General features: G+C 39.2%; 1 protein-coding gene and 1 long non-coding RNA gene across 3 annotated transcripts; one reads left to right on the top strand and one right to left on the bottom strand.

Moving 5' to 3' along the window:
* Positions 1-1232: 1232 nt before the first annotated feature.
* On the bottom strand, positions 1233-11313 carry LOC311077736 (uncharacterized protein). Of its 2 annotated transcripts, none has more exons than XM_084106354.1 (5): positions 11229-11313; positions 10722-10778; positions 9989-10342; positions 9642-9890; positions 1233-1706 (listed from the first exon to the last, which is right to left on the bottom strand). In XM_084106354.1, the coding sequence occupies exons 1-5, from the start codon at positions 11245-11247 to the stop codon at positions 1444-1446; spliced, it is 942 nt and encodes a 313-aa protein (XP_083962480.1). In that variant the 5' UTR covers positions 11248-11313; the 3' UTR covers positions 1233-1443. The 2 variants fall into 2 exon arrangements, with proteins under 2 accessions (XP_083962480.1, XP_083962481.1); XM_084106355.1 differs by lacking the exon at positions 1233-1706 and adding an exon at positions 6982-8995.
* Positions 3981-4653, top strand: LOC311077759. Its single transcript, XR_014604979.1, has 3 exons — positions 3981-4283; positions 4380-4493; positions 4612-4653. It is a non-coding gene; the product is annotated as an uncharacterized lncRNA (long non-coding RNA).
* Positions 11314-12909: the final 1596 nt, after the last annotated feature.

Below are 12909 nucleotides of genomic sequence, written 5' to 3'. Positions count from 1 at the left end.
TTTGACAACATCTTCCTCCACTCTTTGAACAATTTTAATTAACATTAGCCTATTCGTTATTAACAAAGTGAATAAGACGGATGAGATAACACAACTTATCTCATGGCCGCGGGCCGCCAGTTGTCGTTCCATGACCTATGGATTAACCTTTCAAACGAATGCGGTTCATTGTTATTTTTTAATGAAAACACAACAACAATAAAATAGTAGGCTACAATAAAAAAAACTCCTGCATAGTATTAAACTTGAATTAACAAAACGATTAAGACGGAATAACAACAGCATAGGCTAACAAATAAATAACAAATAAATAAAATATATTTGTAAATTTTCCCTTTAAAACGAACGCTCAGTTTTGTGATCACACTGTTATTTCACTGTTTTGTTGTTGTTTTCAAAGACAAACTCACTTATATTAAACAAATAAATATTTTGTTGAATAAACCTGGGGAACTACCGATGACGTCACATGCTCAGATTTTCTTGACCAATCGGCTGACAGGGGCTCCTCATGACCATCCACATGTGCAAAACGAATTTTGAAGTAATTTATTCGTTTTTTGCCTGTGAACTAAAAAATGAAAAATCAAGCCGAAATCTCGTTTTTCGTTTTTTGGAAAAAACGAAAAAACGGATAAAGGCGCCATTTCTCGTTTCTGCTTATTTCATGAATGAAATGGACGGAAGATACCCTGATTATGTTTACATGCATGTTCAATATTTACACCTATTTGAGGGAGGAACATGCCATTGCCTTATAATAGAATCAGGAAACAATATGATGGATGATTGAATTGATGGATGGGTGGGTTGATAATTTTGTGGGTGAAAGAAAGAAAGAAAGAAAGAAAGAAAGAAAGAAAGAAAGAAAGAAAGAAAGAAAGAAAGAAAGAAAGAAAGAAGAGATTCATTATTGGATGGATGGATGGATGGATGGATGGATGGATGGATGATTAACATGTAGTTGCATTCCCTTATATAAAATAATCAGGCACCACTATGATGGATGGATGGTGTAACATTGAGGATGGCCAGACTTTACCTCCCCTGTCCTGAAGAGGGAGCTGTTTTTCAGATCATACTTCTGACACTGTGTTTGTGTTTATCTATGTGCATTAGGGAAGTGTAACTCTATAAACACATACACACACACACACACACACACACACACACACACACACAATATCAATCTAGTATGTAGTGTGAGTGGGAGTCGATGTTAAAGTGAACCGTCTCCTCCATCAGTTTCTCAGGTATGATATCTGTCATAACACTAAATCAGTAAGAATTGCACTTTTTACTCTTCAGTGTAATTGATAAACACCACAATTCAGCCTAATAACTCTGAATCTGCCTCTGTCAGCAGTGCTTGTTCTGTCAGCGCTGTGGCTGATGAATAACTCACTGGCTCTTACCGTCACTGGATCTGTGGGAAGCAACATCTCAGTCTCCTGCAGATACCCTGAAACATACGAGAACAACAGCAAGTTCTTCTGTCAGATGAGCGGCTGGTTTTCTCCGAGAGATCCTCAGTGTGTTCACACGACCCATCGAGACACGAGGTCTGAACGAGGGAGACTGGCTCTTCTGGACGACTCCAGCGCTCATGTTCTCACGGCTCTCGTCTCTAGACTGGCTCCAGAAGACTCGGGGAAGTACTGGTGTGGTGTAGATATCGATCTCCTGCCTGACTTTACCTCTGAGATCTGGATAACAGTCAGCAAAGGTGAGATTCACAACAGCTGAAGACTATCCGTCCTAATGAATATCCTTAATATATACGAGCAGTTGATGTGATGAGTACGGTTTTCTGTGAAAACGGTGTTGCGTAAGCGGACCCTAAGTTAATAACTAATGATCTTTGCAAACGGAAGTGAATCAATCAAAACTAACTTTAGCTGGACAATAACTTTATTCTAGAGCTGCTGTAAAGCCAAACAATCTCTGTTACTGTAATCTCCTATTATCACTGTAAAGCTGCTTTGAAACAATCTTGTTAAAAGTGCTATATAAATGAAGGCGACTTGACTTGACATAAACATCTTCATTTTTCTAAACATCAAACGTTTAACTGACATGCCCTGACATTTGTGCTTTTTTCAGTTGCTTATAAACATATCAATGACAAAGGTGTAATTACACTCTATTTAGCACAAACAGGGCTACCATAGTATGTGAGCCACATGTATGTACATGTTTTCATTTTTGAGAGAATAATGTTTATGCATGGTTATTGAAAAAACTAAAAATGAAAGTTTCTGAAATAAGGCCACAAAACACATACTAAATATGTGTCAATAAGACTTTTGAATAATGGATGTCGTCGCCTAGAGTTTTTTCTTCAAAATGATGTGAAAATCATCCTGCCTAATCATTCACATAAAACAATACATTGATTTAAGTTTTGTGAAACACTTTTAGTTGTGGAAAGCCAATATGCGGATGGGGCGTACACTTTTAGTTGTGGAAAGCCAATATGCGGATGGGGTAAACTATCATGCATATTTAGTAGTTCACACCTGATGAGACAATGTCCCTGCATACTTAATGAGCCATTCATTCAGGTGTGTCACCTATAGCCACAAGAAAGAATACAAGAGCAATATATATATATATATAGAAATTATTGAACTTAAAAATATACTCAGTATAGCAATAGAGTTTGCTAAAAGCTGTTCATTCAATATAGCAGTATTTGAAAATTGATAATATTTTGTAAAATTACATTTATATTTGCATTTATGTCAAAACCTAGACACTTTTAAACATCAAAATGACTTTTATTAATATGTATTCGTGTCAAAATGACATATAAACAGATTTTCCTATTCAATTTTGCATGGAAATGCTTCCAAGACGCTTGCGTGTCGCGTGAAAAATAGGCGTCGGTTCTATTTCTAGCATGCACGCGTTTTCCTGAGACGCGCGTCTCACGCAGGCAGTGTGCAAACTCTAAACTGTTAACATGGGAGCCGAAATAAAAACGGACACGCCACGCAGCTGAGACGCTTACGCCACGCATCCAGTGTGTCGCCGGCCTTATCCAGCTGATGTGGGCGTTTCACAGGTTTGTATGGATCGCCTCACATTTGCGTTTGAATAGCGCGGTCTCCGTGGGCGGAGTCACATTAAAACTTAATGAGCTGAGATGAGAACGACTGACATCTCTCTCTTTACATATTACATAAACTGTGAATATTTGTTTTTTATAAAAATTACTTCATTTAAAAGAAGAGAATTCAAGCTTCATGCCTGTGTGTCTGTATGCCTGTTTGACTGAGTATTCGCTGAGTTCATTTTCGGACGCGTTTCAGAATTGACTTCACTGACTGAGAGTAGGCAGAACTCGCATCATGTTTATTTTCCTTTATTTGGTGAAAAGAACAACACTTTGTTTTTATTATGAGTATACACAAAACAAATACACACTAAACAGGATCGATTGATGTGTAACACAAGCATATAAGATAAAAATTAATATTAGTATTTAGATTTTTTTTTGCACTGAGAAGGAAAATCAGGGGGACCTCAGGGGGTTAATAACCAATGATCTTTGCAACGGAAGTGAATCAATCAAAACTAACTTTAGCTGGACAATAACTTTATTCTAGAGCTGCTGTAAAGCCAAACAATATCTGTTACTGTAATCTCCTATTATCACTGTAAAGCTGCTTTGAAACAATCACTATTGTTAAAAGTGCTATATAAATGAAGGTGACCTGACTTGACTCTTCATTTGTCTAAACATCTAATGTTTAACTGTTGTGGAAAAAATACATTCAAGCTCCGTGTACAACTGTTTTAAAAAGCTCTTTTTCACTGTGCCTGTGGTTTTTAAGAGCTCATGTAAATTGAGCCATGAGGACATGGAATATACAGATTCGTCACACAGACTGTGACACCTAATATCTTGATGACAAAAAAAAAAAAAACATCCATGTATTGTATATTTGTTATAGATTATTAATGCAATCCCGATCTGTTCATTTGCACTGAGAAACACGACCGTTCAACAGTTACAGGGATTTTTGAGGTGCCACTGAGACTCAGACTGGTTTCAGATGGGATGTGATACAGCGTCGTCTTCCTCTTACACGTCTCATAATGAGTCACTGTGAGAACTGAATTCACTCAAATGTGTGGTGAATGAATGCCAGCTGAGGTTTGAATGAACTATATATTGATGCACTATCAGATGATGAACTATAGTCCTTTCGCTTTTGTTTTCTGTGCAGGGGATCCACAAGAACAAACCACAGACCTGTTCCCGGAAGAAGCTGGCGGTGAGGTTACGACACACACACACACACACACACACACACACACACACACGTGGTTTTGCTTTTTTCAGTCAACTCATTGTGGGTTTGCATCAACAGAGTCTTACTCGAGGTTCATGATGATGGTGGCTTTGATGTGTGTTTGCGCTCTGCTTTTCGTGTTTCTGTTTGGTCTGTTTCAAGTCCTGAAACACAGCAGTCGCAGTAACTCAGGTGAGACTACAGCACTAACAGAACATGTCTTTTTCTTCAAAACATCTTCTGTTGAGGTTCTGAAAGAGTCCCTGCATATTTCAATAAATTGATAATTACATATTTATGTTCTTATCAGGTTCTGCTCCTCACCGAAGGACAATATCAAACCCAGTTCAGGTGACGACAGCAAATCTCATTCATTGATTAATTGATTAATAACATTAATTAATAATGTTGTTTTAACATCAGTGTTATTTTAGAATCATTGAGACACTATTATTATACACATCATGGCCATATTCCAGGATGACAATATCAAGATTCATCTCTGGATGGAAATAACTGTTGTGATGTTTTTGGTCAGGATCTTGTATTGTCAATGCAAGAGTCCAGCACTCTGTAAAGTCTCTCCAGCACATCCTACAGACTTTCAGTGAGTTTAAACTCTGGACTCAGAGGAGCCAATTCATGTGTGGAAATGATTCTTCATGCCCCTCCAAACCATTCTTTCACAATCTGAGCCTGATGAATCTTGACATTGTCATTCTGGAATATGGCCATTATGTGTCTTCCTTCATGATTGTTTAAAATCACAAATGATTTACTTTTAGCTTCTGACCAGGGCTGTATCTCAATACTAGTTTTACTTGATCTTAGTGCTGTGTTCGATACTAGAGATCACACAATACTCTTAGATCGACTACAAAATTATACCGGTGTTCAAGGACAAGCATTAAGCTGGTTCAGATCATACTTATCTAACCACTACCATTTTGTCTATTTAAATGGAGAAAAATCGAAGATAACGTCAGTAAACTATGGAGTGCCGCAGGGATCTGTGTTGGGCCCTCTGTTATTCTCAATATATATGCTGCCACTTGGAAATATTATAAGGAAACATGGAATTAGTTTCCATTGTTATTCTGATGACACTCAAATATATATTTCATCACGGCTGGATGAAAACACTAAATTATCCAAATTGACAGACTGTGTCGAAGATATAAAAGATTGGATGACGCATAATTTTCTTTTATTAAATCCAGACAAGACAGAGGTAATACTTATCGGTTCAAAAAACCGCCCACAAAACCTCTCACAATACAACTTTAACATAGTAGGATGTCCTGTTACTTTATCCTCTACAGTAAAAGACCTGGGTGTTATACTAGACTGCAACCTGTCGTTTGAAAATCATATTTCATATGTTACAAAAACAGCCTTTTTCCACCTTAGAAACATTGCTAAGCTACGTAATATGCTATCAGTTTTTGATGCGGCTAAAGTTAGTTCATGCATTCATGACCTCGAGACTAGATTACTGTAATGCTTTATTAGCTGGTTGTCCCACATCCTCAATAAACAAGCTACAGTTAGTCCAAAATGCAGCCGCTAGAGTTCTTACTAGATCAAGAAAATATGATCATATAACACCAATTTTATCATCACTACATTGGTTACCTATAAAGTTCCGTATTAATTACAAGGTATTGCTACTGACTTATAAAGCCCTAAACGGCTTAGCTCCAGTCTATTTAACGGATCTTCTATCGCCCTATAATCCATCGCGCTCTTTAAGATCACTAAATTTGAGGCTTTTGGTCATACCTAGGATATCCAGATCCACCAAAGGAGGGAGAGCATTTTCACATTTAGCTCCAAAACTCTGGAATAGCCTTCCTGATACTGTTCGTTGCTCAGACTCGCTCTCCCAGTTTAAAACTAGATTAAAGACGCATCTCTTCAGCCAGGCATTCATATAATATTTTTAATCTTACAGTTAAGTGCAGTTTCAGTGCTATGGTGCGGCCTGAATCCAGACTGAAACTTTTCATAGATGTCATTTTCTTGCAAGAAAGAACCCAGTTGAGCGGACACCACTTTTTCTAATATTTTAGACATAAATGGAAGATTTGAAATGGGTCTATAATTTGCTAGATTATGTGGGTCAAATTGTGGTTTCTTAATGAGTTTAAATGTCAGTTTAAATGTTCTTGGAACATGACCTAAATATAAAGATGAGTTAATAATATTGAGGAGAGGCTCTTCCACTATAGGTAATACTTCTTTCAATAGTTTAGTTGGTATAGGATCTAATAAACATGTTGTTGTTTTAGATGAAGTGATAAGTTTATTTAACTATTTTTGTTCTATAGTTGTAAAGCACTGTAATTGTTCTTGCGGGGTGATAATTGAGGCTGAATTATAAGGCGCGACTGAACGTTTACAATTGTGGTTCTGATGCTTTCTATTTTCTCAGTGAAGAACTTCATGAAATCATTACTACTAAACTGTAACGGAATATTTTGCTCAGGTGACGTCTGTTTATTTGTTAGTCTAGCCACGGTGTTAAATAAAAACCTTGGATTGTTTTGGTTGTTTTCTATTAGTTTGCGGAGGTGCTCAGCCCTGGCCGCTTTTAGGGCCTTTTTATAACGTGACATACTGTCTTTCCATGCGATTCTAGAGACCTCTAAATTAGTTTGTTTCCATTTACACTCTAAATTACGGGTTTCTCTCTTTAGAACATGCGTAGTATTGTTGTACCATGGTGCTTTACTTTTCTCTCTGACCTTTTTTAATCTAATGGGTGCAACAATATCCAATGTTCTAGAGAGAATGGTGCTCATAGTGCTAGTTAATTCCTCTAGTTCATCTGTTTGTTTGGGTTCACTGAGCAGCTGAGACAGATCAGATAAGCAATTTGAGAAATTATCTATGGTGGATGGAAGGATTGTTCTGCCTGGTCGATAACGCGGCGCAGCATGACATATTACAGCAGTACGTAATATGCAAGTTACCATGTAATGGTCAGTGACATCATCACTTTGTGGAATGATATCTATATCGGTTGGATCGGTTCCATATGATATAATTAAATCGAGTGTATGATTAAGACGATGAGTTGGTCCGGTGACGTTTTGCTTGACCCCAAAGGAGTTTAATAAATCTGTAAACGCAGCCCCTAACGCATCATTTGAATTATCTACATGTATGTTAAAATCTCCAACAATTAATGCTTTATCGACGTTGACCAATAGATCTGAGAGAAAATCTGCAAACTCTTTTAGGAAATCAGCATAAGGCCCTGGCAGTCTATATACGGTAGCCAAGGCTAGAGATAATAGGGATTTTTTTCTTACATCTGAGAGCATAACATTTAGTACAAGTACTTCAAACGAATTAAACTTGTCACCTGTTTTCTGAGTAACATTAAGAATATCTCTATAGACCGCTGCAACACCGCCGCCACGACCAATCAGACGGGGCTCATGCTTATAACAGTATCCTGGTGGAGTAGACTCATTAAGACCGAAATAATCATTTGGTTTAAGCCAGGTTTCAGTAAGGCAAAGTACATTGATGCTATTATCTGTGACTATTTCATTTACAATAACCGCCTTAGGTGTGAGTGATCTAATGTTTAGAAGACCTAGCTTTAAAAATTGTTTTTGTTCACTAATAGCGAGATTTTCTGTTTTAATAACAATTCGATTTTTCCTAGATCCTGCAGTAGATTTATTATTTGATCTCACTAAACGAGGAATAGACACAGTTTCTATGCAATGTTCTACACTAGTATTTATATCAATTAAATTGGTGCAGCAGAGACTGTGATTTGGACTTTTGGTTACTAGTCAAACGGTGTTTAACATCTTGGAGATGTTATCCGACAGAAGATCCGCTCCGATTCTACTTGGGTGTAAGCCATCAGCGCGGAAAAGACTAGGACACTCCCAAAACAGATTCCAATTATTTACAAAGAGCAGTTTCTGCTCATTGCACCATGACATTAACCATTCATTTAGCGCGAATAATCTACTAAACTTTTCATGCCGTTGTCGGTACGTGGGAAGCGGTCCAGACACAATGATCGTTGTTTCAGGCGATGTGCTGCGTACCGTCTCGATCAGGCTCCTGAAGTCTTTCTTCAGAACCTCTGTCTGCCGCAGCCTGATATCGTTCACTCCCGCGTGCAGCACGACAGTTCCGATGCGCTCGTCGCCGTTCAAGATCTCGGGTACCCGCGCAGCGATATCGAAAACACGAGCACCAGGACAGCAGTGACTGTGCACCTTACTTTTACCTAACGTAGCGTGGACCTGCCGGACGATGGAATCGCCGATGATCACAGCATCGCGTTCCGTTTCGCGAAGAGGGGAGAAGCGGTTCTGGGTGGAGATCTCGAAAACCGGGAGGGGCGGAGAGATTCTTGCTCTGGTCCTGGCTCGCGTCTTCCGCTGCTGAACCACCCAGGCTTCGTGGTGGTGTGTCGGAGCCGGAGTGAGCTGATCGTGACCTGGGCGCTCAGGACCAATGCTGAGAAATGCACGGAGTAGACGAGGTCGGGGTCAGCGGGTTACTAACGTTAATCACTGATTTGTGTGCATTGGCGTGTGATGTTTCAAGAGCTAAACGCCGATCTCTCAGCTCGGCTTGTGTCTCTAAAAGGTCACGGATCTGCTTCTCTACAGCTTCCAGCTCAGACTGCACCACATGCAGCTCGAATGTGTCCTCACCTGCACCAAAAGGTAGACAACATACATCTGATATATTCGCCATTTTAACAGATGGACAGTAAGTTAGCAACGACGCTACCAGTAATGCTATCAATATTAATACTAATTTATGACTGAAGTCTTGGATATAATCCGTCTTTTTAGTGGTACGGGTGTAATGTAGACGCACGATAGACGAGAAAATGTTCGTTTGTAAGTGAGTGTAAAGAAGACGCGCTCAGCCGTGACCCACAGGTGAAAACCGGTGTCAGGTCCTGTTGGGTCCTGTCACCGTTGTTGTGATTTATATGCAAAATCTTGATGTCTGCGTGTGACTACATGGTACACTTGCTCAAAACTTTATATCCACCTTCTGTATCTGACTGAAATAGTCAAAGTTTTTGCATTTTATGTCTGTGAAAATAATTTTGCTTAGGGGGAGGATTCACTGGAGGATCTACAGGTGAAATATTTGAAATTTAATTTTTAATCTTCAGTTCAAAAGCATGAGACCATGGACTTCATACCCATCTCAGAATAGCTCAGAAGATAACAACAGATTGTCCTCGTGTAATCTGCATTTTGTTAACAAAGGTTTGTTATCTAAACATAATGCATTAACTGAACTGTATAATTTTATTATATACTAAATAAAATAGATACTCACACATGACACTGAGCTGAACAGCAGGAGAGATGTGAGTTAGTCCGTCTACAGCACAGCTATATCTGCCTGAATCCTCTCTTCTGACTGACTGCAGCAGGAGTTCATTGTTTCTGTCTCTTCTCTCAATTAATGGCTGTGAGTTTCTGTACCAGATGAATGTTGCTCTGTCAGTCAGAGCGCAGCTGCTTTTACATCTCAGAGTGACTGAATCTCCCTCTGTCACTCTCTCAGGAGACTCCACCTGAAGATCTGAACACAACACACACATTATATCTAGTACTGCTGACATACACTGATTATTATTCAACATAATGCACAGAAGAAGAGATAAACCTCATCAAAGTCACCTGTGACAGTAAGAATCACTCCAGGAATACCCATATATTTCCCATCAGGTTTATCAGTGAGGAATCTGAAATAGTACATGCGTGAATCCTTCAGTGTCACATGACTCAGTCTGACGGTGCAGTTCTGCTGTTTATCTCCCAGATACTGAAGCCTCTGACTGTATTCAGGGTCCTCAGACAGATCTGGACATTCTCCATTATCTTTTACCAGTGTTTTGCTCCAGAACACTTTCTTTATCTGATGTCCAGTAGGGTATTTATAAGTGCATCTCATTATCACTGTTGAGTCCTTTAGTGCACAGATGTGTGAAGGACTGTAACTCACACTCCAATCAGTAAGATTACTGAAAACTCCTGAAACATACATTAAAGGGATAGGTCATATAAAAACGATTGTTTCATTACAATCTTTTTTTTTTTTTTTTTTGTAGAACACATGAAATGCTGACATTGCAAAAACATTAATATAATCATTATTGATGCACATATTTATATTGTACATTAATTCCAATCAGAATCATTTAAAAATGTATCTGAAGTTATTATTCTTTGTAATTTATCTCTGACTGCCTTTATGTTTTACTTTATTTGCATGATTTTTTTTTTTTTTTTAACAAAATTTGTTTGTGAAAGGGGTTTTAACAGGGTGCTGCCGGACTCATGATTTTAAAAAAGAAAGACTTTGATGAGTGACTAAAGAACATTAAAATATTCTCCATCAGGAGCGACTCACTGTGAATCATGAACAGAAACACCAGAGGAAGAGGAGGAGCCATTATCAGTGACGTCACTACAAGAACAATAATACAGAATCACACAGTTGTTCCTAATCCTGGACGATCCCCAGCATTTTAGATGTCTCCTTAATCAAGCACACCTAATTCAGTTCATCAGCTCGTTATTAAAGGCTCCAAGGCCTTAGATGGGTTTGTCAGATAAGAGAGACATCAAAACTGTGCAGTATTGGGGGTCCTCAAGGACCAGGATTGGGACCACAGGTATAACACACACAATGAGCATTATAAAACAATCTTTAGCAAACATTTCCATAAATAATATTTCACTGAGAATATTTCCAATTGATTAGGTCAGTGGTTTGTGGCGATTAAAAAAAAAAAAAAGGAGCTTTACGCCACATCTTTGTTTTGTTTACTTTTATTTTTACTTTCACTTTGCGTGTATGGGGAGGCGCTTTTCAATTAACGGCGGAGGCAAGGAGGATATAAATGTGGGTTCGTACCTGAGAGAGGTCGCGTCATCCGAAGGTTTGAAGCTGTGGGAGTGTTTGTTTGGATTGGTATTACCCAAGCGGCAACCTCCCCGTCTCTCTCTTGAAACCAACACGGAAGTGAGTTAAACTGCAATTCGTTGACTGGCCGCTTGAGGCTGTTGTCAGAAGTGAGTCAAATCTGTATCTCCCCCATGTTAAAATGCCAAATTTTACAGCAGAATAAAACGTGTTTAAAGCCTGGTGTCTGTATGTGGATTTGGTCTATACAGCTAATTTTGCCCTTCATAACAACTGTGAGGGGGGTGAATTATTTTATAACTCGTCCGTTTAGTTGATTAATATTTAAATTTAAGGGTGTGGCCAAGCCACTTGAGTGACAGATGGATTGCCGCTGTCAGTGCTAGCCGTTTGTCTGCTGTTACTAGCCGTCACTTCACCTCAGCAATGTTAGCTGCTGAACTTGCCATCTCTGCAGTGTTTGTGCTTTTTTTCGGGATTATTATTTCATACAATTTAATACTTGGGTAACGTTACAAAGCCCACGTCTTTGGATTCCGTCGTTATCGTTCGAGAGAACAACCAGCGCTGTATTTCAGTTGTTTTCCTCTGTGAACATGCACTAATGGATGTCTGACAATTTCGTTGCTTTTTGGGGTTTTCAAATTTAAAACGTCAATAAATGCTCGTTCGTTCTGCTCCCATGGAACAGATGGATTATAATATGCTTATGTAAGTTACCGTCAGATGAAATCATGCAGGCGTCGGCGCTTTCTCCGTCCGTGCAATAAATGCACATGAATGAGCGCGGATTTTCTAGCGTATTTATTTGCACTTCCAAGGCAATATATCTATGGTTTAACGGTTAAATCATAACCCATTTGAGAGTCGGCCAACATCAGAATTTAAAATGGACTGAATAAGCTCTCTACGAATTTGAGCGATGCCGCGCTGACGGACCACGAAAGAGTGACGGACATGTATGCACATAAATCACTGTCATACACAAACACTCTCGAAGTAATACACAGTCTCACTTGTAGCCATGTCTTTTAACTATTATAATATTTCGAAGGGCAAAAACAGGAACGTTTAATTGGCTTTACATCATCAGCTAACTCGATCACGTCGAGCTAGGTGATTTCAGATAGCCAGGCTCCTCAGCTCCACTCACGCCCCGCCTGTTTGTCTATTTTCTGTTATCCGGGAGTGATGCAAGGCCAAGATGGCGACGGCCGGCTCCGCCCACTTTAGGCTTCAAAAATGCTCTTCAGAAACCTACGGGTGACGTCACGGACACTACGTCCATATTTTTTTACAGTCTATGGTATTACCGTATGAAGGGGAGAGACGGCCGCTTGTGAGCTGAGGTTTCCTGTGAGTGATGTCTGGTGCGTCGCGGAGTTCACTCAACTTCACTGCGTTGCACATCCTGATCATCTGGTTTTAATAAAGCTGAAGACAAGTATGGGCTGCTTAATCCGCCGAAACGGTGCTTGACAACAACACCCCCTAGATCCCTTCATAAGCAACAAACTTGGTCAGTACCTGTGCGCCGCCATTACACCCACTCATTCATTCATGCACGCACTCGCAAAACATTCACGCACGCACTTTTGATATGCTTATAAGTATTACTGTGATTGTTTATTAATTATTGTACCTTTTAAGTTTGTTATTGTTAGTAACTTTG

The sequence above is a fragment of the Abramis brama genome, assembly GCF_963993115.1.
Source record: "Abramis brama genome assembly, chromosome: 2".
NCBI lineage: Eukaryota > Metazoa > Chordata > Actinopteri > Cypriniformes > Leuciscidae > Abramis > Abramis brama.
This window is presented reverse-complemented; position numbering and strand designations above follow the sequence as displayed.